Source organism: Lipomyces tetrasporus (genome assembly GCF_029532465.1).
Source record: "Lipomyces tetrasporus strain NRRL Y-64009 chromosome Unknown POJ06scaffold_5, whole genome shotgun sequence".
NCBI classification, from domain to species: Eukaryota; Fungi; Ascomycota; class Lipomycetes; order Lipomycetales; family Lipomycetaceae; genus Lipomyces; species Lipomyces tetrasporus.
The window spans coordinates 1,568,722-1,595,841 of NW_026611600.1; the positions used below are offsets into that span (position 1 = coordinate 1,568,722).

At 48.8% G+C, this 27,120-nt stretch overlaps 11 protein-coding genes across 11 annotated transcripts; 4 read left to right on the top strand and 7 right to left on the bottom strand.

The window, feature by feature from the left end:
* Positions 1-157: 157 nt before the first annotated feature.
* POJ06DRAFT_111247 (uncharacterized protein) lies at positions 158-4,357 on the bottom strand. The gene is made up of 4 exons (XM_056184073.1): positions 4,165-4,357; positions 3,574-4,112; positions 1,447-3,520; positions 158-1,392 (listed from the first exon to the last, which is right to left on the bottom strand). Exons 1-4 carry the CDS (start codon positions 4,204-4,206, stop codon positions 187-189), a joined length of 3,861 nt encoding a protein of 1,286 aa, XP_056044214.1. The 5' UTR covers positions 4,207-4,357; the 3' UTR covers positions 158-186.
* A 2,811-nt stretch (positions 4,358-7,168) lies between these two features.
* POJ06DRAFT_268344 (uncharacterized protein) lies at positions 7,169-8,127 on the bottom strand (the record flags this gene model as incomplete). Its single annotated transcript, XM_056189303.1, has 5 exons — positions 7,169-7,438; positions 7,490-7,568; positions 7,638-7,791; positions 7,846-8,015; positions 8,078-8,127. The coding sequence occupies 5 exons, from the start codon at positions 8,125-8,127 to the stop codon at positions 7,169-7,171; spliced, it is 723 nt and encodes a 240-aa protein (XP_056044215.1).
* POJ06DRAFT_111314 (IPP transferase-domain-containing protein) lies at positions 8,100-9,741 on the top strand. Its single transcript, XM_056184075.1, has 2 exons — positions 8,100-8,397; positions 8,447-9,741. Exons 1-2 carry the CDS (start codon positions 8,299-8,301, stop codon positions 9,701-9,703), a joined length of 1,356 nt encoding a protein of 451 aa, XP_056044216.1. The 5' UTR covers positions 8,100-8,298; the 3' UTR covers positions 9,704-9,741.
* POJ06DRAFT_253638 (MED6 mediator sub complex component-domain-containing protein) lies at positions 9,708-10,695 on the bottom strand. The gene is made up of 2 exons (XM_056187664.1): positions 10,488-10,695; positions 9,708-10,428 (listed from the first exon to the last, which is right to left on the bottom strand). The coding sequence occupies exons 1-2, from the start codon at positions 10,567-10,569 to the stop codon at positions 9,779-9,781; spliced, it is 732 nt and encodes a 243-aa protein (XP_056044217.1). The 5' UTR covers positions 10,570-10,695; the 3' UTR covers positions 9,708-9,778.
* A 296-nt stretch (positions 10,696-10,991) lies between these two features.
* POJ06DRAFT_111354 (uncharacterized protein) lies at positions 10,992-14,277 on the bottom strand. The gene is made up of 5 exons (XM_056184076.1): positions 14,023-14,277; positions 13,588-13,968; positions 13,021-13,523; positions 12,125-12,975; positions 10,992-12,078 (listed from the first exon to the last, which is right to left on the bottom strand). The coding sequence occupies exons 1-5, from the start codon at positions 14,111-14,113 to the stop codon at positions 11,130-11,132; spliced, it is 2,775 nt and encodes a 924-aa protein (XP_056044218.1). The 5' UTR covers positions 14,114-14,277; the 3' UTR covers positions 10,992-11,129.
* Positions 14,278-15,479: 1,202 nt separating this feature from the next.
* On the top strand, positions 15,480-16,840 carry POJ06DRAFT_253645 (uncharacterized protein). Its single transcript, XM_056187666.1, has one exon. It carries the CDS (start codon positions 15,594-15,596, stop codon positions 16,362-16,364), a length of 771 nt encoding a protein of 256 aa, XP_056044219.1. The 5' UTR covers positions 15,480-15,593; the 3' UTR covers positions 16,365-16,840.
* A 301-nt stretch (positions 16,841-17,141) lies between these two features.
* POJ06DRAFT_196280 (rab-GTPase-TBC domain-containing protein) lies at positions 17,142-19,344 on the top strand (the record flags this gene model as incomplete). The annotated part of the gene is made up of 2 exons (XM_056185018.1): positions 17,142-18,200; positions 18,250-19,344. 2 exons carry the CDS (start codon positions 17,142-17,144, stop codon positions 19,342-19,344), a joined length of 2,154 nt encoding a protein of 717 aa, XP_056044220.1.
* A 267-nt stretch (positions 19,345-19,611) lies between these two features.
* POJ06DRAFT_268350 (uncharacterized protein) lies at positions 19,612-21,240 on the bottom strand (the record flags this gene model as incomplete). The annotated part of the gene is made up of 1 exon (XM_056189304.1): positions 19,612-21,240. The coding sequence occupies one exon, from the start codon at positions 21,238-21,240 to the stop codon at positions 19,612-19,614; it is 1,629 nt and encodes a 542-aa protein (XP_056044221.1).
* Positions 21,241-21,348: 108 nt separating this feature from the next.
* POJ06DRAFT_111393 (GTP-binding protein TrmE N-terminus-domain-containing protein) lies at positions 21,349-23,323 on the top strand. Its single transcript, XM_056184077.1, has 3 exons — positions 21,349-21,600; positions 21,661-22,095; positions 22,166-23,323. The coding sequence occupies exons 1-3, from the start codon at positions 21,457-21,459 to the stop codon at positions 23,189-23,191; spliced, it is 1,605 nt and encodes a 534-aa protein (XP_056044222.1). The 5' UTR covers positions 21,349-21,456; the 3' UTR covers positions 23,192-23,323.
* Positions 23,324-25,401: 2,078 nt separating this feature from the next.
* POJ06DRAFT_268353 (uncharacterized protein) lies at positions 25,402-25,629 on the bottom strand (the record flags this gene model as incomplete). The annotated part of the gene is made up of 1 exon (XM_056189305.1): positions 25,402-25,629. One exon carries the CDS (start codon positions 25,627-25,629, stop codon positions 25,402-25,404), a length of 228 nt encoding a protein of 75 aa, XP_056044223.1.
* Positions 25,630-26,430: 801 nt separating this feature from the next.
* POJ06DRAFT_196943 (ribosomal protein L6, alpha-beta domain-containing protein) lies at positions 26,431-27,057 on the bottom strand (the record flags this gene model as incomplete). The annotated part of the gene is made up of 2 exons (XM_056185052.1): positions 26,431-26,744; positions 26,805-27,057. 2 exons carry the CDS (start codon positions 27,055-27,057, stop codon positions 26,431-26,433), a joined length of 567 nt encoding a protein of 188 aa, XP_056044224.1.
* Positions 27,058-27,120: the final 63 nt, after the last annotated feature.

Here is a 27,120-nt window from a genome sequence, read left to right on the forward strand (position 1 = left end):
TCAATTATTACAGAAAGAATCAGCAAATCTTTCAACTTATGCACTCTATGTATTACTATTATACTACTATATGTCACAACAACGCAGTAACAAAAAACACCAATAAATACAACCATGTGGCACAATAACAAACAGATTGCCAAAACCAAATAACAAAGCTTCCAAACAAATCAATCAATGTCAGATTCACTTTTTGTCTGCCAAAGGATTACGGCTCTGCTGTGCACTAGTAGGCGACAAAAATCCGTCGTCGCCCGCACCGTTCATATTCACACTGGAACCAGCGTTCAAAACATTCGACTCGTCCGATCGCTCGACAGGCGACCATCCCGCAACGGCGCCACCGACGATGGACGGAACCATTGCCAGAGCACCGATGGAACTGTTTCGGCTTCGCGCGGCTTTCGGGACCGATAATGTCGAAGGCACGGGCGAATTAGAGGCGCTTCGAGTTTCTTTCCATTGCTTGTACATCTTCTTTGGCTTAAAATTGAGTTCATTGATACGACCACCGCGAACGCGTTTGAGGAACATGAGTTCCTGTCGCACTTGTTCGATCGCCGGGTTCCATTCGAATACGGGCGACTTGTAGCCAATAATAGTTCCACCCGGTGACCGTATCGCGGCATCTTCCTCGTATACGCCGGCTTCCTCGTCTTCGACAATAACCTTTGATTTCCGCTTGAATGGCCAGAGGAAGAGGATGACAGCCACGAGCTTGCCCCAGACATACCGGAAGACCACGCCAAAGGGCTTGTAAATCGCATAGGCTACACTGTCAGGTACACATAATCGTAGGAACAAGCCCATCGGTATCGATATGAATCCAACGATGATAGAAACAGCCCACTCGACGCCGTCGATTCTGACGATTGAAAACGCGTTGCCACCAACAAACATGATGAGGATCTGTCCGCCGCACATGATGCATGCGATCATCATGAAGAAATAATTCCGCGAGATGCCTTCGAAAATGTTTATCTTGTTGTCGAGACGGCGATTGACAAACATGTTGAAGAACTGCATCCACACAAACGCATTGAAAACAAGCGAGTCCAGTTGCTGGAGGCCCCGAAGGTCCTCCTCTGTGTATCCCCAGATCTTTGGACCGGCAAAGTGCAGGGTAAACGTCGCCGCGAGCTGGAACACGGCCTGTCCGATCATCATTTTCCACATTGTAACCGTGATCAAGCCTTCCGACTTCTTTGACGGCGCCCGATCGAGGAGCGAGCGTGTAGGCGGATCGGTGGCTAGGGCGAGAGCAGCGAATGTGTCCATGATCAGGTTAACCCAGAGAAGCTGAACAGCGGTCATGACCGATTGACCTTCCGATGACTGGACGGCTGACACGAACGTGAGGATAACCGCAGTGATGTTGACCGTGACTTGGAACTACTAAAGTTAGTATAACGAAACACGGAAGTATAGCAAGCCTTGGCCATGTACCTGCAAGAACTTCTTAACCGCATCATTAACCGCCCGGCCCCACAACAAAGCCTTGACAATGCTGGAGAAATTATCGTCCATGAGAATGATATCAGATGCCTCCTTGGCGACCTCGGTACCGGCAATCCCCATAGAGAATCCGACATCAGCCATGGTGAGCGCGGGGGCATCGTTCGTACCGTCACCAGTTACAGCGACCGTTTCGCCCATGCGCTTCAGCCTTTGCACAAGCAATCGCTTATCCTGTGGACTGGACCTCGCAAGTACTTGCAGTTTCGGAATCATTGCGTCACGTTCCTTTGGATCCATTGCTCTGAATTCAGGACCAGTCATAACAACACCGCCGTTGTAGATTCCGCAGTCTGTGGCGATGGCTTTTGCTGTCACGATGTTGTCGCCAGTAACCATCCGAACGACGACACCAGCGCGCTGACAGTCCTTGACGGCTTCGGTCACGCCATCGCGAAGAGGATCCATGATACCAACTAGACCAATCCATCGCATGTCCATAAAAACGTCCGCAAACTCCTTAACCTGTGCAGAGTCTTCTTCATTGACCTCAATTCCCTGTGGTGGCCATGCGGGAAAGTCGCGATAGACCATGCCGATGGTACGGAGCGACTTTCCGGCGTACGAATTGATGAGTGCCTCAATATATTCTCTCCGTTGGGATGTGAGTTCCTCAAACGCCACACCCGTCTCGTCCACAATAACCGGATTCTTCTCATCAACAACGGCGTCATCACTCGCAACAACGGACGTGCGCGCCTGAGCTAAAACAATCTCACTAGCGCCTTTGACGAATAATCGATACTTCAGGCCGCCAGCCCCATCCGGCAAACTGATAACGACACCCATGCATTTCTTGCCGGAATCAAAGGGAAACAATTGCGGCATGTTCACGTTCGACCGCTCAGACTCAAGTGGTCCCATGCCAAGATGATTACGCGCGAAGTTGAGCAACGCGGTCTCGGTTTTCGAACCAACAAAGACTTCGGCGGAGGACGGGTCTTCGAAAGCAGTAGTGTTGACGTAAATGCTATGGAGTAGGAGTTCCTTGACCCCGGGTGACAAGCGTGGGCCCACGCTGTTGATTGGGATGATCTCGGGTGCTGACTTCTCGGTGTAAATTGACTCCTCGTTGCTACTGGTGTTGCTACCGTCTGCGTTTGCTGAGAACTGAGTGTCGATTCCGACGGTGCCTTCGACGACGGTCATCTTATTCTGAGTAAGAGTTCCAGTCTTGTCGGAGCAAATAGTAGTGGCATTTCCCATGGTCTCGCAAGACTTGAGAACGCGCACAAGGTTGTTGTCTTTCAGCATTCGCTTGGTAGCAAAAGCGAGTGCCAGCGTGACGGCTAGGGGAAGACCTTCGGGGACTGCGACGGCGATAAGAGTAACAGCGGTAATAAGGTACTGCATGAACTGCTCGCCCTTCTCAGTCGACGTCCGGTGGTTGTCGGGCAGCTCCCCTAGAAATCGGAACAAGAGAACGAAGAAGAGCAAGACGGAAGTTCCGCCACCCCACTTTGCAATCTCCTCAGCGATGGCATTAAGCTTGGATTGCAAAGGTGTGACTTCATTTCCTTCGTCACTTCGAAGGTCCATCATAGTCTTGCCGTGGGCGGAATTGGGACCGACAGCGGTGACGAGAAAGGTGCCAAATCCTTCGAGGACCTTAGACCCAGATAGAACAATTGGGTCAATCTTCTCAAGCTCTTTGCCAGTCGCAGACGAGCCGAGCTTTTCGATAGCGGTCATCGCATCTCGGCCGGGGACTTTCTTGAGCGCGTTACTTTCTCCGGTCGCAGCCGACTCGTCGCATCGGACACCGTGCCCTTGAATGAAGAGACCATCGACAGGAACCATGTCGCCAGGCTCGATTAACATGACTTCGCCGACGAGAACGTTGAAGACAGAGATATTGAATGTCTTGCCGGATCGAATGACCTTCACTTCACGATCGTCCTTGCGTTTATTCAGTTTGGCGAACTGGAGTTCTTTTTGCCAATCGTTGAGGGCGCCGACTGAGACGACAACGACTACGGCGACCAGAATTGCAACACCTTCTATCCTATAAAGTGTCGGTAAGCATAAGAAGTCCGGTATATACATCAGAGATCGTACCAATCAACTTTTGGTTCTGGATTGCCCTGCTTGTCGTACGTTACTGGCGTGCCAAAAGTCTCGTACATTCCCAGGGCAAAGGTGATGACAGCAGCAACGGACAGCAAAATCAACATCTTGTCGGACAGAGCAATCAACATCAATTTCCAGAGAGGGGTAGAATTCTTGTCTGGCAATACATTCTTGTCGTAAACTGCTTCGCGGGGCCCAAAGTCCTCATCGACAGATAAACCAGACTGCAGGTCGGTATTTAACTTCTGAGCGATACCATCGATGCCACCGAGCTCTTGCATGACATAGAGTGACTGGGCCTCATGGTTTATCAAGCCAAGCTGCTTTGGCGAAACTCCAAAAGGCGTGTTGTCAAGCAGACCCTGTTTTTCCTCTTGAAGAGCCTGCTTGAGAGCCTCTACAGGCGAAATGGTTGGCTGCGACGAGAGGTCGGACGCTGACGATTTCCGCCCGTCTTCTGGAGACAGACAATCTTGCGCCATAGGCTCGAGTTTCGGCGTGGCGAGGGGAGAAGGTTGGACGGAGACCTGACGAAGTTAGTGGCGAGAACTATTGCAAGCACCAAATGGCAGAACGCACAGAAGTGTCTATCCGTATGGTAGGAGGTGTGGTCCGGGACATGGCTTATTATGTGTCTCGAAAAACACCAGTCAGTGTCTCGAAAAACACCAGTCTGGATGGCAATAATAACTAAACAAATGACAGTCGACCGGCGAGGCCAGCAGGATGAGAAGAATACGTGTCCCGGCAATGGCCGTACACAACTGAACAAATCCAATCTGCCAGGCTCCAGGCGAAGACAGCTGGACGTTCCGAAACCGGCGCCTCCGAGGCGGAGTTGGGCAAAGTAGGCGCAGCAGAAGCCTCGGTCACACACGACCTTGGGCTAAGGGACGTGTGCCGTGACGGGCAGTAAACTCACACTAGACACGGAGACGAAAGTACGCCGTAACTGACCGTGTAAAGACGGGTTTCTGATGGCAGTTGACGGCAGAGGAGGAAATTGCCTTGCTGAGTGTCGGTTGTGGAGACACGAGGTGAGGCGATGGACCAGTAATAAACAAAATAATTTGGCGCCCGCTCACACGCATTACTCTATCGGGCCCATCCGCGACCGTGTCTGCCGCGCCTATAGTCCACACCATTAACTACGACAGACTACATGTTGCGTTTCTCGGCGCAATCCGGACTGCCTGCGCGTGGCTGTAGGTGGGTTCATTCATCTCCACCACGTCACTTCGCAGCAGCCATAAACACACTAGGTGATGTTTTCACGACATTCGAGCTTAAATACCCCTGTCGCCGGTCTCACGCGGGCTTGTGCGTTCGTCTCTAGCTTCAACAGCCGCCCATTCGCAATTATCTGCTGGAATACCACATCATCTTGTCCAGCACTATTGATGTGATTTCTGGAAGACAAATAGACAAGACATTTTGCTGGACGAAGTGTGTGCGGTCCCGTGTGCAGCATCCTTACCGCATTCGGCTTGGCAGATTGGGGCAGTGCAAATGGTCCCTGCATAAATGGAATTTATGGATTGCATTTATGCCTTATACTTGCCGACATCGCCGTGCCCACGCCCGGCCAAACCCAAGGAGATTTTGCTTGGATCTCATCACTCCAATCACCAGCCGATAATAATATCAAATTCATCTGAACAGTGATAGCACGATTCTTTGTCGAATGAGTTAAACATTATTACTTGATTAGTGTTCACGACACCAACCCTCGCTTTTGTTTGTATAATGGCGTCTGCCTAGTTGGGCAATAATATTGCACAGCCTCGGTCAATTATCTCGTCACGACAAACCGTTATCACAGCTCTGGCCTATCACGTACATGTCCCATACATTTTTAAGTCTTGGGCTCTCGTGACGAATGAAATGGCGATTGGAATCAGTCCAGTTCGCGATAATCGTTTGTGTCGCCGTCCCACGGCGCACCCCCGACAAGTCAAACTAACGCCATAGCCAAGAGCGCCGGCTTGCTGCTACCGTAGCTAGCTGCATTTGAGACAGTCTGCAATAAAATGATCTGTATCCTCCAGGCAAGAGTTTGCTGCACAGCCCCGTAAACTCCTGAGTAGAACTTCCCAATTAGAATGAATTCTGCACGTCTTTCCTTACATGGTGATGTCTTCAGGTTCCAAGATACTTGGCGACGCCGCAGATCCAGTGTCCTACACTAAACAATACCTTATCCTGAAATCCCGTTACATTCTTCGCTTTATAACCTATCGGCGCATAGCCTATGTTTGCACTGCCATCTTTTGTGGTGCTTTGGCACTGAAAGCCCTGCGTTGTCCGCTCGGTTAATACGCCAAATCTTCATTGTCGATCACGCCTTATCAGCGCCAATCAGCACTGCCTCATTCTCATTCATGTCCACTTGATAAAGTTTTGTCTTGCTGATTTTCACGGGCCAGCGTTTGAGTTTAACCTCCTGCATATATGCAAGTTAATTTCGCATTTGTGACATTAATCGTTCATGCTGTAGTAATAGAGTTTGGCTTTGCCCGATATCGCTTTAAGTCTAACGGTCGATATACCCGGAAGACTTTCTTGCTGAAGTGTGGGCGCGGCAAGTCCAGAATTCTGTTTTTCCACCCCTTTTGCAGGAACAGTGAATACATTAGAGGGACGTTAAGGTGCCGCAACTGCCGACAATGGCAATATGCAGTCCGCATCCTCAAGGAAAGCTCAATTATTTGAAGGTTGGCAAGTAAGCTGATCGACGACCGAGTCAGGAGCGAGTGCGTTGTTTCCGCAACTGCGAAGTGCATGTTCTATCTGCTACTTACGGCCCAACAACATGCATTTTGGTGTAGGGTTCTTTGTTTGAGTCGAGCACCACATCAACGATACCACCGGGAACAGATCCCGCGAAATCCCGGCCAACGTTAATATATTTCAAATCAAATGCGCTCATAGAGGTCACTACTCAGCAAATCAAAACCGCAAAAAATCCTGCAAACAAACCAACAAGATTTCGGCGTTCAATATGGCTAGTTTCGACCTATCACAATGATTAGTAGGATACAGATTCAAGCTAATATGATTGTGTCCGGATCCGTAGATCGGTCCGTACGAGTGTGAGTCGTGATGTCAGGGAAATGCGTGCCTAATTTTAGCAGCATACGCATGGTGGTGTCGCGGTGGGTTTCAATGGAGCGATCGTCGCGTCTTCTTGGTCCAATCGTCCTTTCAAACGGTTTCATGCTGAGTCGGGCGATGTCGAGGTTCTCGAAAACTTGCATGACGACTTAGTTTGTACGTTGCATTCACCTGCACGACTCGTCACTGGCTCTCACGATGGTTAGATTAAATGCTGGGCACTCGCAGATTCAGCAATGGAGATTCCGGACCACGCACGCGACAAGGAGAATGGGTCATGCAAGCGTCTTAGTTCCGAGTCGGAGCTCGTCAAGGTGGTCGGATTTTCGATGTGTAGTTGGTCATCGGCGAGTCATTGTGGCCACACTCAAAAGTACAGTCGTCTGGTTCTATCTGGGAAGATATACAATATATCGAGTTACTACGTGACATAATTTACACGGCATTCTCCTTATCGTACATTATTGCATTACAGCGCCAATTTATACGGTTTCGCCCGCTTCTCCTTCATTGTGCCTCGATGCTTCTTCAAGTTCGGTTGTGGTGCCATTTTAAAGTTGTAGAATATCCAGTTCCGCGTATCGTTTTTCTTGAATGGTGTCGCACCAGCCGCTGCTGCGATTCGCCGCTCTGCCCGCTGTTTGAGGATCATCCGTCTTTTCTTGCTTGGTTTCTTGCGCTTCGTGGCTGCTGACGGTGCTGGGATATGCATAACGCGCCATGGCCGTTGCATGCCTGGCTATCCACCATATTAGCTTAGTTCCAAATCCAAACATGACTAGGAGTTTACCCATGGCATTGTTGCTTGTGCGATGATGTCGTCGCCACTTATGGCGCACGACTGTATTCGCTGGATGCGTGCGTCGTCACTGTAGATGCCAGTAAATTAATCACTTTTTTTTCGCATCAGAGCAATTGCTTGAACCGGGGATACGTACCTGTCATTCACGAAGTAATATGAATCGGGTCGTTTATTCGTGACCACTAACGGCGCGACAGGTTCTGCTTGTGCGGAATCTGGTGCCTCTATTGGTGCGTCTTCGATCTTGACGACCTTTGCCTCCGTGGAAAATAAACTGAATTCAAATTCGTCTAAACACGGCGATAAATAGATACCTCTTTGTAAACGTTACTTCGAAAACGTACCGCCATAGATGTCAACGTCAATACCACCAGTGGGTTGACGTTCTGGTGCTTTCTCTGCAAATTCAAGGTTGAGAGTAGAGTACGGCAGGCCATCTGCTGGGTTTGCGTCCGGTTCTACTTCGGTAGTGGATTCTTCGGCTTCTGAATCAAACAGTCTTGCCCTTGATACTCTATATCAATTTGTTAGCGTATAGGCAACATGAGACCGCAGTCGACATTTAAGAGGACGAACATCACAGTGTTTCCTGCAGTGGGCGGTCGTGCAGGCCGGGATTTTGACATTTTGAACTTGCAGAAACAAGGAAGTCAATCTTTCTGGGAGTTACATTCACATTGCCCGCGCCCCACGAATTGCGAATCTCCCAACATTGGCGTAGCATCTGTAAATTTTAAATTTTGACCACCAGCAAACATCCAGCAGATGTCACGAATAACTAACGATCCAGGCAGGACATGGCCAGTACTCCGTCCCTTATTTCGTCACCGACAATGCGTCTCCCAAAGCCGAATCTCATTGCCATAATAGGAACAACCGGTGTGGGTAAATCAAAGGTACGCTCACGTCGTCTCGTCTGACTCGAGATGCTAACTAACCGCCAAGCTAAGTGTCGCTCTTGCACGACAACTCAATGGTGAAATAATAAACGGAGATTCAATGCAAATGTACCATGGTCTCGACACTATAACAAACAAGCACCCCGTCCCCGAGCGACACGGAATTCCGCACCATTTACTTGGCCATATAACTGACAGGTCTTATGAGTACGGTCTTCCACAGTTCGAACATGAGGCCGCGGAGGTCGTGGATGACATCCACGCAAGAGGAAAATTCCCTATTTTGGTCGGTGGGACGCACTATTATATCCAGTCGTTTTTAATACAAAATATGACTGTCGCGAGTTCTTCAGAGTCGAAGGATTTGACGGAAGGGCAAGTGCAGTTTCTGGACGAATGTGATACAGATGAGTTGTTTGCCAAGTTGAAGGAGGTTGATCCACTTATTGCGTCTAAGTTTCATCCTCGGGATCGCAGAAAATTGAGGAGGGCTCTGGAGATTTTCTGGACCACCGGGCGGAAAACGAGTGATATATACGCCGAGCAGAAACAGCGCTCTCAGACACAGAAGACCGGACTTGCGCGGTACCGGACGCTTGTCTTTTGGGTGTGGAGTGGGCTCGACGCATTGAACCCGAGGCTGCACGCTCGGGTTGACGATATGGTGAATAAAGGAAACTTGTTGCAGGAAGTCAAGGAAATGAGCGAGTTGTATCGCAGTCTTGATCCTGAACCGGAATTGGACCGAGGTATTTGGCAAGTTATTGGATTCAAAGAATTTCTACCGTATCTTGAGAGCGGGAAGGACGAGGATCGTGAGAAGGGATTACAGGACATGAAACGCGCGACAGTGAAGTATGCTACCACACAAATTCGGTGGATCAAACGCAAATGGCTGACTGCAGCAGCCGGAGCCGGCAATGACATAACGACTGTGCTGCTAGATGCTTCAGATCTATCAAGGTGGGACGAGAAGGTTGAGCAGCCAGCTGCTGAGATCGCGTCGCAATTCTTGAGTGGGCAAGAAATTGATTTGGCACGGCTAGTACCTGCTGGTTTGGAAGACGTAGTACAACCAGGCCAGGAATCAGATAACAGCGCCAGGCCAGAAGCCTGGAAGCATTACGAATGCGATATCTGCAAGGATGAGGGTGGAAAGGTCGTCTGCGTTGGTGAAGAACGATGGACGATACACTTGCGAAGCAGGCGCCATCGCCAGTCTCTAAAGCATCTTAAAGAGAGAGAAGCGTATGAGCGATGGAAGGCTAGCCTCGTTGCTAAACTAGACAAGCAATCCGCTTGATGCTACTGTAAATATTGCATAGTATATTGTAACATATCAAACATCGCTATCGTACAATTTCAAGATCGATGTAGGCTACTTTTCTTTCTTCCTTCGTCGTTTTATCGCGGCAGTAGCAGCCACACTAGGGCCATGTTTCTCTCCAACCTGCGATTCGGGCTGAACTGCCGCTTTCTGCAATCCCTGAACCTGTGTCTGTTGTGACTGTGGTTCCCTCTTTGGCATATTCAGATACGACTGCTCAAACTCAAACTGCCTCGCATTTGCCAACGCTCGTGCCATCATCTGCTCCTGCATACGCTCCTTCGCGGTCTCTTCGTCCTCCTGGGCAGTCGGATGGTAAGTGTACCCCAAAGTGGGCGCAAACTTTGGCAACCTATCTGCCGCCAAAACAAGTGCCTCCCGCAACCCGCGTACTCCGGCTAACATCCGCGACGAAATAATAGAATATACCGACGGCGCCATGTAGATATTCTCATTAATCACGAAATATGTAGCTAGCGTTTCGGCCTCGCTCGGAGAAATTCTGTTTTGCTTGCGAATGATCCACAGTGCAGACGCCGGCAGCGCCATCGCGATCGCGAATTCGATACCACGCATGGTCGAGAGTGCTTGTGTGACTTCCTTGGGCTGGAGGACTGGTGCGTTGAATTGAGATTGCATTTTCAAAACTTGGTTATTGCTTGACCGATCATAGAATGGTGATTGTGCAAAGTATTCCAGAACTGTACGAGTTGTTAGCGATCTCGGATGCCGTAGTAGTACTGTATTTGGACTTGCACACCATTGTCTGTCCGGAGACCAAACATCTGTATCCATTCTGGAGCGCGCCATTGCAGCTCGTCGAGAGCGGGCTGCTCCGACATATTCTCCAGCACTGTCGTTACCAATCTGAGCCAGTATTGCTTGGATTTGACCTTAGCCTCGGATCGCAGAGGATGTACTCTAGATTTTGTGCATGCCTGATTTCGATTAATATTGGGATATAGTGGATGGCCCAAACCGACCTCTGCGGCAGACGAGGCTTACGGTTTTTGTGGTTTGGGTTGGCCTAGATCGGCATACAGTCAAAAAGCCGTGGTCATCAATTTTTGATCGTAATACCGAGGTACTAAACTTGTTTAGGAAGGCAATCGTTATAGCGAACTGATTTTTCGCCAATTTTCAGAATTACGACAAAATATCGGGGATCGAGGATCGTTATAGCGAGGTTCTGATGCTTCGTGGACCTCCACCTTGTATGCATACAACTTCCGACAGTCGGCAATGATCTTATAAAATTTCTTACCAATTATATAGATATTTGCATGTGACCAACTCAGAACAAAACCACCTACAACAAAAAATACAGAGGAAGTGAGCATTCGCAGTGCGAGCCATCAACACCAAAACATTTCACGATAATTTTACCAATTCAGTTAGCACTTCAACTTGTCACGTGGCTCGAAGGCTGGCCCTCGAAAGCTCCGGGCAGTCCCGTCGTAAAACCGGGCTCCGTCGTGTTCGAGGCGTCGGGGACGGCCCTGGTAGATCCAGTCCCCGCGTAGTCGTTATAATCCGAGGCGATACCGGTAGAAGTGGGCTTTGGCCGACCTGAGGTCCCGCAAGCATCCAATCCACTGTCGTAGCCAGAGCCGCCGCTTTCGTTAGCCATAGACATACCAACTTCGTGCCCCCTGTCGTGGCGAGACTGTCCGCTAGAGCGAAGCATGCTAGCAGTAGTAGCACCAGCCGCGGCACCGGTTCCAACGCCGGCAGCAGCACCCTCAGACCCAGACGATCTGGTTGCATTCGAGTCAGATGCCGAGAAAGGTTTCCCACGATCGGTAGATCGGACGGCTGCGTCATTGGGAGGGTTAACAACATCGACGTCCTGTGCGGCTTCCTCTCTAGTTCGGCGAGATATATCAGGAGGGGCAGAAATATTTTTCGATGGTGCAGCGGTGCCGATATTGAACACCTCAGACATCCATCTATCGCCCTCAGCCGCCATCTTCTTGTACATGGTGGCCTTGGTGCTAGTAAACCCAGAAGGAAGAACAATGTCCTTCAGAATCGTATCGTCCTGAGTCATCGCCACGTTGAACTTGCCTTCGGCTTTGGTGCCTTTAATCTCCTTCTCACGTACCTTCTTCTCCTTCTGACGAAGCAGCTCGGATCTGGTCGCATGGAGGTACATTTCGATAGAGGATGGCTTCTTCTCGACATCGGGATTGTTACTGATATCGGCTGCGATGCGCTTCTTGTCCTGGTGGATCTTGTACGAGGTCTCATCGAGCTGGTCGAAGGCCTCGCGGATTTGCTTTTGGAGAACAACCTTGAGCGCTGGCTTGGCAACGGCTATGAGCAAAGGACGGAATATACTGAAAAGAAGCCTAGAGATTGTTAGCAACATTTATGCTATGACGAACGAAGCCGTACTTATGATTCGACTTCTTCAGCTTGACGTCCAAACGCTTGATCTTGACCTTTACGTCATCAACGTTGAAGAACGCATTGCGTTCCTTTGAAGCGGGTGTGGAAAGCTTCATCCTAAAGCTTAAGCCCTCATAGCCAAGGAGAAAATCCGCAATACCCGTGTCCCTGATCGAAGGGAAGCCCTTCTTCTTGTGGACATAATAGCTGACGTCATTAAGATTGCACTGGATGCCAGATACTTTGACCACGAAGGAGGCGTGGCCCCCTTTCGAGAACGCCTTGCGGCCCCACCGCATGAACGAGTGGTTCTGGATATCAATGAGGTTTGGGAAAAAATCACCTGATTCGATGACCAAGTTCTCAACAACGACGTCGATCTCCGGATTCGTGTATTCGATGCGAGGTAGAGGTACAAATCGCGTCGTCTCGGATAGCTCCGGTAGAATAACCTCCGTGATGTCCTTCGAGAGATGCTTATTGAATGCAACCTCGCCATTCTGATCAGTTCTAAGATCAGTGAAGAAACTGTTCACGGAATCGCCGAATCGCTTATTGAGAGGGTCCGCCTTGAACTGCTCGATGAGGTAACCGAACTCAGACTTGAACTGGTCGCCATAGTCGCGGTAACGCTCGGAAAAAATCTCATTTCCACGATCGTAGATCCGGTTGAAGTCTTGATTCGCGATGTCGCTGACGATATAACCCTTTTGCTTGAGAACCTTTCGAATGTAGGAGTCCAAGTCCCGGAACCATCCCTTGAGGACTGGGTCATTATCGGCATCAACGTACAGATCATCAAAAATGCCGAAAAGATCATCTAGCGATGTGTTGTTGGCAAATCGTTCGATCAAGATCTACTCTAATTAGTATGTACTTCCTAGACGACACAGGAGACTAGCCTTTAAATTGGACTGCGCAAGTTGGAGATGATCGTTCTCGTTTAACTTTTTGACCTGACTCCGAGACTTATCGGCAGTAGTTCCTATATGTCCCTTGTAAGTCTCGGCGAGATCGAGAAGGCAGTCAATCGCGGTTTGATAGTCAGGATGACCCTGGATCTCGACAACCATTTTCTTGAGGCGGAACATAATCTGATCGCGACGATCCTTGGGGATCTTCTCGCTCAGATATTTCTTCGCACGACGAACACGCTGGTTCTTGGCTTCGGCCGCCTTACTAATCTCTTCACGGGCTTGGCCTACCTGGTCGCGATCAACGTCCTCCTTCTTGAGAACTTCGTGTGCCCGCCTGAGCTTGGAATAATCGGGAGCCTCTGCCCAGGTGTCCTCAGCAGCAGGCTCGTCGATGTGGGCCAGTTGATCCTCGCTTGGTCGAACCTTCTGTGCGGCACTGGAGCCCACATCGGCGGCCATATCGCGAAAAAGAGTGACACTGTCGTTCACTGAGTCTTGTTAGAATCTATGTCTATGCCAATATCGGTCATAGAAGTTGAATAATGAACCTACACAATTTTCGGAACTGGCCGTTGGTGATTATCAAAGTTCCAAGATCTTTCAATCCTTTAACAATATCGCGGTCGTACAATGTAGCGGTATCCTTCTCGGCATTATCACCAGTACTTGTGGTTGTAAGTTCAGCCTCAACCTCGCCAGTGCTTAACTTGGATGAATGCCAAACGAACTCTTGGAAGAGGTTGTCGTAATTCTTGGTGAGCACGAGCACCTTTGCATTCTCGACGACCTTCGCGAAATCCTTAAGCAAGGTGCGACCTTCTCCAGAGAGCTTTCGGCCCAATGACGAATCCGCGTTCATGAAATCGGTTGCGAGGAACGAATTGAGCGCGACATCGATCTGGTTGTTCGTGGGCATCTTCCCAAGCTTGAAGGCTGCTGAGAGTCAGTTATCTGTCTTGTCACATCACGGGATGCACGAAACATTACCTTGGACTATGCCGTAGAGTCGGATTTTGCGCTCAATGTCATTTTCTCGCGCCGTAATGCTGGTAGGTCTGGTGGCACTGGTGGTAGCCATATCGACTGGTTGACTGTTGGCAACATATCGACGCGCATACTCGGAACCAGTCTTATATGTCTCAGCTTATCGACTGAGGAGACGGGGCAACAAAGTGACGTAGCAAGCGATCGGCGGCATAGACGATCTGGAAGTCGGCCTATGCTGGTGTGCCTGCAAAAGGATAGACATGTCCAGACGAGGCATAATGACGATGCCAGGTGGCTCGATCCCAACGGTAGTCGAGGCACTTTCTTCGGGGCCGCGGCCGCGTCGATCACCAAACCTTAACATCCCTGACCACGAGGCCCATCGCTGCGAGTTAACGATCGACAAGCGCATGGCGGATTTAAACCGTCAGTGCCATCAGTCCATGACACCCACGTTTGTCGGCTGGCTTGATCTTAATTCGGTGCGGGTGCGTTCCGGTGGCTGCTCCGCAAGCCCAAAGTCGGTATCGGCCTGCGCTGCATACCCGAGTCAAGAGAACATGCTCACAGCACGGCAGTCTTAGCATGTACTGAACATAATCTTGAGATCAGAGAACACACAGAGAACCCCGATCTAGAGGCCACTCAAGCGATCACTCGGGTAACTGTTACCCTGCTCACCATCATTCATTCGAGAAGTGAAGCAAAATGGATCTGTTATAAATAGTTTGACATAAGTAACTATACTTACACCGTGGAACAGCATTTGTCCTATAGGCAGCCGCAGAGGTGATACATCATTGTGTAACTCAAACGGTTGATAGTACAATTCAAAACTAAATGGTGGAGGAGCCGCGTCATTGTGTCATTTGCCCTAGTACACCCAATAATGCTTCCGTCTGATGATCCATTGACATAACGAAGTATCCTTCCTGCGAAATACCGTCCTGCACTTAATTTTGTCATTCCCACTTCCCAGAGTGAAATTAGTCGGCTTTTCAGAAAATCGTCCACCTGAACGTATAGTACATTATGGGATAGCGCTAATTGTCGTGGTTTACTTGCTGAAGCGCACTTGCTATTTATTGACAATTTATTGATGCCGTAAGCTTGAAGGCTTCATATGTCTATCTTCTCATAGCGAATAGTAATTCCTAAGAATTGGCGAATAAAACAGCAGAAGGGCAGGGATATACGGGGATATCGTAGAGCGAATCGCGGAGCATGATTGGTTTTGATAATACACCCCGTCACCCCTTACGCGTATGTAATTGCTGCCATGCTGAACATCCAACTTCCACAGAAATAGCATTGCCAGGATTCACGATATCCATCGCGGTTTTCGGTTCGGCGCGATGTCCCAAAACCACGGCTGTCTCACAACATCCCATATTGGTCACATTTGTCACGTGAGTGGGACGCATGCACATGCACAGGCAACAAGCATTCTTAAATGGCTGCGCGCAAGTTCGCAGCCAGATTGGAGCCCCAGGATCGTTGTACTCAAATCCGCTTCAATTTTATTGGTCGTAACTATTAGGGTACCTTAATAGCCGCACAAAACAACTGGAATGACATCAACAAATTCTCAGAGTGGAACAGGCTTCTGGAGCACGATCAAGAAGTATGGACAACAGGCGGTCCCGCTTTTCGGGGATACAGACGGAGACACAGAGGAAGAGACGCAGGTGCACAAGGTACTTGTGAAGTACTATCAGCAGACATATGGCAACGTGCCGATATTTCTGGGCGGCACAGGAGAGCCTCTGCCTGTGAAGGCTCCGAGTTCAGGCAGACGGAACGGCCCACTTGGACTTCATCATCCGACAACGGTGAAGGCTTCACCAGTTGCAAGTCATGCCTCTCAAGAAGGATATCAAGTGCGTGAAAACGCGAGACTGGCAAATCCACCACCGCGATCAATCTCGAAACCTTCCTTGCAAGATGTATACCAGCGGTCCCATCAACACCATCAACATCTTCATCCCCAACCGTCCCGGAATATGCCTGATTATACTATGCCGGGAGCATATTCCCCTAGCGTACACTCGTCAACTCCGTCATCATCGTTAAACAATCCCACTCTAAGGAGCAGTTTCGACACTGTCGACTCGCGGCGGAGTAGTGGCGAGTCACGAGTGCGTGAGAAACTCCGACGGAGACCAGCCAGTCCAGCCAGCAGTGTTAGTATACAAAGCTCTATTTCGTCTACGAGCGGGGTCAGTGGGGGAGGGATGTCGGCGTCGATGTCGACTATTACAAGTCCAGAAGTGTCGATGAGAAATCAGCATATGCAACAGCCGCAATACTATGAACGACAGCAGAAACATAGAGGATATTGAATGTATATATCGTATGCGTGGTGCGATCAGTTGTATATGCTATGGCGTTCCTGGTGATCTGTTTTAAATTGGGCATACCTAATCATTTAGTTGTAGTTTTTTTGGTTGAACAATTAAATGCCTAGATTCTGGGTCGCTGTGCTGGCAAGGAACAGTCAAAACCTTCAGTGCGGAGAAGAAATTACAGGCACCATAATGAAGTTGCCTCATGTTGTTCGTCATTGGGAAAATACGGAGATCCCCTATTAACTCTTGGAGTGGGAGTCACCAGACAGAGCGTGCCATGTAGAGCTGCGTTTTTGTACTTGGCCGTTAAACCTCGTCTATTATGCTTAGATTTGGATTAGAATGAGTATTGAGCGAATTAAATTGAACAGTAACTCTGGTTAAATGGGTATCTATGCGTTGATAGCCACACGATGACGAAATCTCGAACCCGTAATGGGACCGCCACGCAATCGCTGAGGCGGTGCGTTCCCTCCTAGTTTGGTGCAGCAGATAGAAGACTGTCAGACATGAATGCGTAAGTATTCTGTACAATCGACACCAACATAGAGAATAAATTTGGTCTGCCCTCACGAAAGGACATCGCCACCTCGGGCAGTACATCAACTCATAAGTTCCTTACAGTCAAATTCGGGTCTTAATTTGACGTGACGCGTGTTGTGTCGCCGCCGCGCAAGCATCTGCGTACGAATGTCGTCCGCGTATTATAATCCTAGTTCCTGTCCTCCACAATCCGGTTCAGCATCGCCAGCTCCCGCTTCGTCCTCAAGTATGCCGTCGACGTCGACTCGCGGCACACTGCTATTTGCCAAATCGAAGGTCTATGTTCACCCGACATCGTCCGCAAAAGACAACATCCCCGGCTTCATAGCGCTCGTGCGTCCGCCCGGTGGCGCAGATAAGGACATCCTGCTTGCGTGGATACCAGAGTCACAGATGCGGCCTGGCGAGATCTCCGCATACTCCAAGGTCGATCTCAATATGGACGACGGCCTCGCCACACGCGAAGTCCTCGTGCCAATACCGACATTTGCCTCGATATCCTCTTACGCCTTCGCGGTCCCTCTCCACCGCATCTACTCCATCATGCTCCGGCCGCCTTCCCTCGGCTGGTGGTGGGGATCTGTCATCATCCACACCCGTTCAGAAGACGTTATCCCGGCACTCTTCTTCCACGATGCTGAGAGCCAGAGCACAATACTGCAGCAAAAAATGCGAAACAAGACTTTCACACCTTTCGCTCAGGACGGCGACCTCTTCTGGGGCGGCGACCAGTTCATGAAGTACCTGCGCAAGTACACGATTGTTGAGAAATCCACGTTCGAGCAGCGATTATATCTCATCAACCCCGATCCAGACGACCTTCTCTCGTTTACCCCGCCGGACGCTCGGGTCGAAAAAGTCAACGATGAGTCCCTCTCGAAGATTATCAAAGACGCGCGATGGAATGTCCTAGAGCGGTTAGCCAGAGTCACTCGTTTCTCGCGGAGAGCGGCCAATGATGTTATCGGCAATTCACCGCCGGCTGTGCGGGCCATGCTGAATGTCCCCGAAGTCCGACAACTCGGTGACGATTTTGACAGTGCGCGTGTGTATCTTGCCAAGTGGGCTATGTCTATCTCAGAGGAAGCTGAGCGGAACAAAACAAAGATAGTGTGGACAGACGTCGTGGGCGACCATATAGGTTCTATGGCAGGAGACATATTATCTGTCGACGATAGGATTGAGCGGAGGAATGAGGTTTCTAGGGAGGAATGGAAGGCGTTCTTTGATGCGTCTGGTAGATTACGTGTTACCGTCAGTGAAGTCAAGGAGCGCGTCTTCCATGGGGTGAGTCGATCAAATCGTATATTACGAGATCAGATGCTAACTCGGTTAGGGCCTATCGCGTGACGTTCGAAGTGAAGCTTGGCTCTTTCTACTAGGTGTCTATCCGTGGGACAGCTCACAAATAGAGCGACAATCCATAATGGCGGCAAAGCGCGACGAATATTTCAGACTAAAACGGCAATGGTGGGACGATGTTGAGAGGCAGCAAATAGATACTGTTTGGAAAGACCAGCGAAATCGGATTGAGAAGGACGTGCATCGGACAGACCGGAATATTCCACTATTTGCCGGCGAAGATACGCCACACCCTGATCCAGATTCACCATTTGCGAACATTGGCACAAATGTGCACTTGGAGCAGTTGAAAGATATGCTGATCACATATAACGAGTACAATAAGTCTCTGGGATATGTGCAGGGGATGAGCGATCTGTTGTCACCTATATACGCGGTAGTTCAGGATGATGCCGTGGCCTTCTGGGCTTTCGTAGGCTTTATGAACCGCATGCAGCGGAATTTTTTGCGTGATCAGTCAGGCATGCATAGGCAGCTGCTGGCCCTAGACAATCTCGTGCAGCTTATGGAGCCCCAACTCTACACGCATTTGGAAAAGGCAGATTCGACAAATTTCTTTTTTGTGTTCCGGATGCTACTAGTTTGGTTCAAGCGCGAGTTCAAGTGGGATGACGATCTTCGACTCTGGGAGGTTTTGTGGACAGACTACCTTAGCAGTCAATTTGTCCTTTTCGTCGCGCTCGCCATTCTCGACAAGCACAAAGACGTCATCATGGAGCATCTCGAGCATTTCGATGAGGTACTAAAGTATATGAACGAGCTTTCCAAGACTATCGACCTAGAAGAAACACTCACGCGGGCCGAAGTCCTGTTTTATCGGTTTCAGAGGACTGTAGACGCGATTGATAGAAAAAACAAGGAGCCATCCAATTCATCTTCATTTCCGACTACCCCTCGCACGAATCATCCGAGTATGAACGGGCATATGGGTATTGGCTTACCTGACAAGACGCTGCCGCTCAAGCCTGAGGCTGGAAAAGTTATTATTAGTGATGTGCTTCGAGAATTGCTATCCAAAGATATCATAGTCGTGAATGACACGATTCCAATGGAGGAGTATGAATCATGATCGTTATATGATTTCCGTCACCTTTTTGTCATTTGTTCGGATTGTCATGATTGCTTTGCTTTGATTTGCTTCGATGAGGAGTTTATTATCGGTCGGACTGAATTGGTTTATGCTTAAATGTGTACAGTTGACGTTTAATATGCAGTTTTCTGTTTGCGTTAGGGTGAAATGACATCATTTAATACGTGCTTTTTGTTACATGGTTTGCAGATTGCTATCCATTCTCGTTACTCTATTTGCCAATATTTAATGCCAAATGCGGCTGTATTACAGCTTGAAGACGTTCGTTTCGTCCCATCCTTTCTTGGCCAATAATCCGCCGACTTTACCCTGATCACTTTCATCGGTAACAGGGTGGCTTAATCCCATTTTCGCGGACACGGTTGTAACGTCAGGCCGCTTTCCTGCAACATATTCAACATACGCTTCAGGTCCGCACACCATCGTGTATACGGGTTTGGACGACAGCTTGCCTCTATATTTCTTAACTTGGGCATCATGCAGCTCAACCGCGGACTTATACTGCTGTACATCCCAGGTCTCGGTTTCAGTGTTCTTGAATTTGCGCGACATTGCCTCGTTCTTCTCCGTCCATGGATTCGGGATATCTTTCGCTTTGAGGGCTGTTCCCTCACTGTCAATGTGGTAATGCACTTCTGCGCGCCCGGTTTTCTCGAGGAAATACAAAAACCGAGCCAGCACGATATCTTTCTTATCTTGAACAGAATAGTGCAAGATCATCTTACCTGGAATCGGATTCTTGGATAGCAATAGCTGCAAGGCAGGCGCGATGCCAGTACCACCGGCAAAGAACACGATATCCCTTGTACCCGGGTGCAGTTCCGGAGGCATTTTGGATGGGTTGTCGAGCATAGGTCTACGTAGTGTTGGTGTATCCTCTGCTTTGTGTTCTTGGTACCGGCGCTTGAGATTTGTTATCGAACGAGGATGTACCGACGTCGGCAATTCGGTCTCCTTATGCGGTCCTCGCAATTGAATCCGCGAACCGACAGGTCTGGAATATAGCCACCGCGATACTTCGCCATCATCGTACTTCTTCACGAGAACTACGAGCTTAGCTTCATCAGACTCGTTTTCGCCGACCATCCTTAGCAATGCCGTCCGCTCTAATTGCATTTTCTTGATTTCTTTCTCGCTCTCCACATCTGTCGCGACCTCCTCGGCAACCGGCTTGAGCCCAAGGACGTAATACATAGGCAACGGAGTGTACTTTCGTGAAATCTGCAAATCAGGCTGTTTAATCTCAACAGACCATACCCTGCTGGCGTCCCAGTACCCTGCAATCCCCGGATCCCCGGCGCCGATGGGATCCCGCGGGTCCTCTTCGACTTTATACTTTGTCCGCCGCTCCTGCAAATGCCGCACTTTCTCCCACGGCGGCGAAAGCTCCAAAATAACACAATCCCGCCCGACTTCCTGCCGGTGGGTAAGCACAAACGTGCTGAACGACTGCGAATCCAGCGCTGGCGCCGATGCAGCATCTGCCGGATCGACTTTCTCCGTAAAAAAAATCGTCTTCACAACCCACATTAGCCATATCGAGGTTCCGAGACCGAGGAAGAGGGCTAAGTGCCGTTTCAGTCGGCCACGCGATTTGAATGGCGCATCAGGACCATTTGTTGAGATTGTTTTGATGTCGGAATAGGGACGGTTGGGCAAACGCGGTGGCTCGAATGTGAGACGTTTGTAGGGACTTCGTGGGATAATTGTGTTGTCGGTTATTTCTAGCTCGGAGGATTCGGAATTTGGCTTTGCATTGTCGTCGGAATTTTTAAGTCGATACCGGGTCGTAACGAAGTGCCGGGTTAGTATTGTGCAAGAGTAGCTCTGCCGTTTAAGAGACAATCGACAAATCGATAAATATAAATGAGGCATCGACGTTGTGTAGTAACAACCACTGCGTAGTGGGTGACAGTATTCAGTGCCGATATCTCGAATGGTTTTAAGGAATCTTGTGGCGCGATCAATGTAGGCCTCCTCGGCGTTGAGTTTTCAGGGGTCATCCCAGTATTTTAGAAGCCGCATTAATGATTTGATCACTGCTCATACAAATACTACAACAATGATCTGCTGGAGCGACAAACGACAGTGATGGTCAGACGGGTCATATTTATTTCCGGAACTATTTTTCGGCGATGGTCGTCTACTTTAACATCGACCATATATGCGCTTTCCACAGCTCCAGGTCGGGCCGCCATTGGCGTTATTCGTCTCTCTGGTCCTAGAAGTCAGAAGGTATTCCGTATTCTATATGAAAGACTGACTGTGAACGATATATGTACTTATAGTACCTAGATCCTACAACGACTGACTCGATCTACAAAACCGTCGCCGCCGCGGACCGCTACACTTCGTCGTCTGTACGCGCCTACCGTTTCCACATCAGCTCCAGTCACAGAGATCCTAGATGACGCCATAACACTCTTCTTCCCGGCACCAAAATCGTACACCGGCGAAGACCTTGTCGAGCTTCATTTACATGGTGGCCGCGCTGTGATCAACGCAGTTATGAATGCAATCGTTGCCTACGGTCGCGAACGTGACGACGTCGCACTGGCCAGCGACTGCCGAATAGGGAGGGCCGCGCCCGTGCGGTATGCTGACCCCGGCGAGTTTACGAGACGTGCGTACGCCAATTTTAGAATGGATCTTACGGAAGTGGAAGGCGTCGCTGGGATCGTCGATGCCGAGACGGAAACGCAGCGAGTAGCTGCTGTTAGTGCCGCTGGTGTACGTCGATTTTATTCTCTTTTATTTATGCTGCATATGTATAATACGCGTTGACTTAACTTCTGAACAGGGATATATGCGACGACTGTACAATTCGTGGCAAACCGAACTTCTCGAAATCTCAGCGTTGATGGCGGCGATCATTGATTTCTCTGAGGAAGGATATTTCGACACGTCTGGATCTCTCTTCCATGATTCGATAGCGAATACGACAAAGTTGCTGTCAGCTATACAAAGACATTCACACCAGATCGATCGATCTGAGATTTTACTTTCCGGGGTGAAGTTAGCGCTGCTAGGTCCGCCTAACGCGGGTAAGTCTTCTCTGCTAAATTTACTGGCAAGACGAGACGCAGCGATCGTGAGTACCACTCCCGGCACTACGCGTGACGTCGTAGAAATCGGCTTGGAACTAGGTGGCTACAAGGTCGTGCTGACAGACACTGCCGGCCTACGGGCGGCTAGTGCAGCTGGCGATGTTGAGGCCCAAGGGATCATTCGTGCGAAGCAAGCATCGGCTGAAGCTGACGTCGTTGTTGCGGTAATTCCTGCTGTCACGGAGGATTCTCAGTGGCATAAGGTTGTCAAGGACGAGATTCTGACCTTGCAGGAAATCGGAGATGATGATATTTTACATAGCGATGTCATGGATCCTGTACCGACTAAGGAGAAGACTATAATTGTCGCGCTGAATAAGATAGACATGCTGCGGGATCCCGAGAACGAAATACCGCTTCTGATTACTCAGATCAAAGAAGAGTTTAATATCTCTGAAGAACGAATATTTCCAATATCGTGTACGGAAGGTGACGGTATTGAAAAGCTTACCCAATACTTGGCGGATTCTTTTGAGGGATTGGCCGACTTGGGCTCGGGTGCACCGATTAGTGCCTCGTTGCGCGTACAGGAAATCATCAGAAATGAAGTCGTTCCAAGTTTACAGAGGTTTCTGGAGCATGCGAAAGATGACGATGTCGTGTTTGCATCGGAGGAGATCCGCTATGCTGCGGAGGCCATTGGGAAGATCACAGGAGAAACTACTGGTGTGGAAGACGTTTTGGGAGTCGTGTTCTCGCGGTTTTGCGTGGGAAAGTGATTCATTAATTGGTCTTATAATAGAACTGCAGCTAAACTTCTAGCTAATATGCATCGCGTGTATGATAATCCTATCGATACCGATAGGAAGTGTGCATGTATTTTGGAGGCAAGGGCATTCACAATGTCATCGAGGTGCCTGCGTCCGCCAAGCCTACATAATTGGGACCTTAGAGGTTCCAGTCAGGCTTCAGGATCTCTCGTCGGGTCGTAGTGCTACTGTTGTCTATAGTTAGAATTGCGTTAGATCGACCTATCTACATAATGCCTTCATCAATTTTCAGTATGCCAGCAGGCTTAGTTTGCTCTGAAGTATGCAGGATGCCGCAGTGGATCAAGTGCAACTGGTTAACATGGCGACTAGGCAACATCCTCTCGTTTCGTTCTTCAGGGCCTCCTGAACTGCAGCCTGGTATTGCAGATTTACTGTTATTTACCGCATAATAGTATCTTATCCGTTCGGAAGTGCTCTTCTTAAACTGAACTCGTAAATGTTAATTTCGTAATAACTAACTCTAGTTGCTAAGTCCAAAAGCAGGTCTCATGATCTTGACCATTAAGCGGGGTATCGTTTTGCGCTGAACAATTGTCGGTAACGATTACACTCAGGTCCCCACAATTCGGATGTACATCGATACCAAGGGCTTACAGGCTTACATGATTCTGCCACTACGAAATTTGAATATAGGTAAATACCTGTCAGGACAGATATCCCTGACTTGGCTCAGCTTGTGTAATGTTTCGGTTCGGTGTATGTAACACAGCTCAGAGCTGTGTGGGACCTAATCGCAGCCTGCAGCACCTTGCGCTCAATCGGAAGCTACTGGAGGCGTAGACAATTTCAAACTCATTAAACGCCATGGTCGGCTTCCCGGAGTGTTCCCGGAATATATTACCATCTTGACTGGAAACCATTTAGCGCTGAAATTCCTTGTTGTTCATTCATGCTATCTAAGGATAGACTGTACGGGAAATAATTCAATTAATGCTTGTTAATGTGCGGATACAACGGCGGACTTAGGTTCCATTAAGTTATCCCTTTGCGATAAATCTGTCAAATATCTCCTGCAGTCTGACCGTACAATCCAAACATCCTTTAATCGACCGTGCTCAAATGCGATTCCTGCAAATTCCAATCCATTCTCTAAATTTATTTCTTGCTGGACCAGATCTTATCAAACGCATCTGACTTATAATCCATAATCGAAAGCCTCTGCGCAAGAGCCCCAACCATCTCAGGATGATCTTCAACTTTGAACGGCTTCTCCTTTGGCCACTGGAAGTCGATAGCCGCATCGGGCGTTAGCGAGGTCAGATACGCAAGGGACTGGCGCCAGGTCTCTTTGTCCTTGGCTAACAATTCTGGGGTCGACTTGCCGAATGGATCGCTGCGGAGAGAAGCCATTGTGGTTTATTGGCAATTAGTTCGATTTGTTCGTAGAATGCGAATGTGGCGCAAGAACTTGTGTAAATGCGAGGTTGAAGTCGGGGAGTGCCTGGGAGCCGGCGACATTTGATTGGTGAACGAGAACTACAAGTTTAAACCGTGCCCACTCGTCCCGGCCGGCCACTGCCACAGAAAATACTGTACTTTCCATTCACAGATAAGCGATAGCGTCAACACTCTAAGGCGCTTTAGATGTTCGCAGTACATTGAGTTGTTTTATTACTTCTTGATGTCTCAGTGAATAGCGGGTCCTATCTGGAATCCCTCAATCACGACGGCGATTCGGTGATTGCATCGCTGATTATGACAAGAGCGTGTACTGCTTGTTAATGAGTTATAATTACTACTCGTAAGTCTGGGATCATGTAACTGATATTATTATGGAGTCATAATTTGGCCTTCCAACTGGTATATGAAACAGCCGACTGCGTAACTGAAATAGGTACAACCGACAAGGCTGCGCTTATTCGAACAATAATACATGCGCCATTAGGCAAGAATAAAGGATAGTCCATGTTTAGGGAGATATCGATAATGAGATTAGACTTGAAACTTACTGTCCTCATGTGTTCCTCACCACACCAATGCGCAGTGCAAAGAGAAAGACCATTAGCGTGGCACTGTCATCATGGCCGGCTTGCGTATGATAGTAATTTCCAAATTACATATGTATTCCACATTTCCTATTAAAAGGGCCACTATGTGCCTATTGCATTACATTTGCCAACCAAACACAGGTACTCTAGCATGCCAATCAGCCGGGATCATGCGCCTCCTTCTCGCTTCGCGTACTCCTCTTCCATTCTCTCCTCATACAACTGTTCAATCCGCTCACGCTCACGACGCCTATCATCGTCTGCGTTAATACGTGGGGCTCCCATGTTGGTCGTAGAATCCGTGGTATCAGGACGTTTGGAATGTGCCGATGAGTCCGCTGACGAATTAAGCTTGGTGCCTGATTCCTGATTCGGTGTTTGAATTGGGACCGGCATATTTTACAGGGTGTAGAAGTGACAATATGAGATCAACTGTTCAAGCCAAGAGTATGACTGCCGTATGAGGTGCGCAAATTAAGATTGAGAGCTTTATATTATGTTGTTTACATAGCAATCGCACTCAAGCAAGCGGACTTAGAGGATGGCGTGTGGGAGTTCCCACATTACGTCACTGCTTCCGATCTGCTAACATTGCTTCCCCTTCGCATAAATATTTGCACTCGCCTACCTACATTGCTCACGGACGTTAATATATATCTCTGTATGACTGTATTCTCGAAAAAAATCGCTGATATGGCTCTGCAATTTTGAGTTATTTTTCTTTAGTTGGGTTGTGTGCGATAGGGAAACGGCTCATGTGCCTTATTGATAATCAGCCATTGAAATCAGATGTCGAGACCTCCCATTGCATCAAAATATGGCATCAAGTTTCTCGGCATAAAAATATTATTTACAGCCTCCCAAGTAAATATTCGTTGACCATTTGGCCGCCGAACAGCTCGTGGATGTCGGATGATAAAGTAGTTGCTAAGTTGGGACAATTCAGCAACCATTTGACTATTACTTGGGTCAACAATAATAAGGCGCTGTATTGTTGTATCAATCCCTCATTTGCCTTACGGTTATCAATACACTATTGATCTTCCTTTACCTGGGCGGGCGGCGCAGAAATGATATGGACAAATGACTAATGCGTTCATATCCCTTCTTTCTATTTATACATTATACAACCGAAACTTTTGAAAATGCTCTTTTTTTCGTTGCATCACAAACACTCATTACATTATCGCCCAACCCTTATTCCTCAATGATGGTTCCTCGCTCAGAAACGTAGATACCGTCCAAGAATTTTCGGATATCCTTATTTCTAACCCTGCAGATCTGCTGAATGTCGGCGGCGCTCTGGGAAACGTTCTCGAGCGAGTTACCACTGAGAACCAACTCGTCCTTCTGGGCTGTGGAGATCTCGACGCTGACACCTTCAAGGACGTCGACGGTGCGGACACGCTTTTCTCCCAAGAAGTTGCGGATCTCGACCTGCTTACCGTCGTTGAGGACATTGACGTTGATGGGGAAATGCGCGTAGACATAGCGCATCTTGTACTTATAGCCTGTCATCCGTTAGTCGATTCCATTTGATAAATACTTCTCTTCATATATAAAATACACACCCTTAGTGACACCGGTGATCATGTTGGAGATGATGGTCTTGATAGTTCGTAGCGCGGCAACATGCTTTCTGTCACCATGGTGGACGGTGAGCTTGATGGTGTTCTTGCCGACCTTGGTGAAGGCGAGATTGATATGACGGAGGTTCTTCGTGAGAGTACCGCGGGGACCCTTGACGATAACGATCCGGGACTTGATCGAGACGGTGACTCCCTCGGGAACCTCAAGGAACTCGTCGGACTGGATATACTTCATTGCTAGCGATTGGTGCGAGAGAAGTAGTACTGGATGACGACGACCTTGAATGCCTCTACGATA

Excerpts from the sequence above, each read along its gene's own strand:
- POJ06DRAFT_111247 (XM_056184073.1), bottom strand. The coding sequence starts at position 4,206 with ATGTCCCGGACCACACCTCCTACCATACGGATAGACACTTCT. Across the intron at positions 4,113-4,164 it reads CCATACGGATAGACACTTCT|GTCTCCGTCCAACCTTCTCC; the intron begins GTGCGTTCTGCC and ends TAACTTCGTCAG. Across the intron at positions 1,393-1,446 it reads CGGTTAAGAAGTTCTTGCAG|TTCCAAGTCACGGTCAACAT; the intron begins GTACATGGCCAA and ends TAACTTTAGTAG.
- POJ06DRAFT_253645 (XM_056187666.1), top strand. The coding sequence starts at position 15,594 with ATGACATCAACAAATTCTCAGAGTGGAACAGGCTTCTGGAGCACGATC.
- POJ06DRAFT_111393 (XM_056184077.1), top strand. The coding sequence starts at position 21,457 with ATGGTCAGACGGGTCATATTTATTTCCGGAACTATTTTTCGGCGATGG. Across the intron at positions 21,601-21,660 it reads CTGGTCCTAGAAGTCAGAAG|ATCCTACAACGACTGACTCG; the intron begins GTATTCCGTATT and ends TATAGTACCTAG. Across the intron at positions 22,096-22,165 it reads CTGCTGTTAGTGCCGCTGGT|GGATATATGCGACGACTGTA; the intron begins GTACGTCGATTT and ends ACTTCTGAACAG.
- POJ06DRAFT_253638 (XM_056187664.1), bottom strand. The coding sequence starts at position 10,569 with ATGTCGGAGCAGCCCGCTCTCGACGAGCTGCAATGGCGCGCTCCAGAA. Across the intron at positions 10,429-10,487 it reads TGGTCTCCGGACAGACAATG|TTCTGGAATACTTTGCACAA; the intron begins GTGTGCAAGTCC and ends CAACTCGTACAG.
- POJ06DRAFT_111354 (XM_056184076.1), bottom strand. The coding sequence starts at position 14,113 with ATGGCTACCACCAGTGCCACCAGACCTACCAGCATTACGGCGCGAGAA. Across the intron at positions 13,524-13,587 it reads CGGCCAGTTCCGAAAATTGT|TGAACGACAGTGTCACTCTT; the intron begins GTAGGTTCATTA and ends AACAAGACTCAG. Across the intron at positions 12,976-13,020 it reads TTGCGCAGTCCAATTTAAAG|ATCTTGATCGAACGATTTGC; the intron begins GCTAGTCTCCTG and ends TAATTAGAGTAG.
- POJ06DRAFT_111314 (XM_056184075.1), top strand. The coding sequence starts at position 8,299 with ATGGCCAGTACTCCGTCCCTTATTTCGTCACCGACAATGCGTCTCCCA. Across the intron at positions 8,398-8,446 it reads CCGGTGTGGGTAAATCAAAG|CTAAGTGTCGCTCTTGCACG; the intron begins GTACGCTCACGT and ends CTAACCGCCAAG.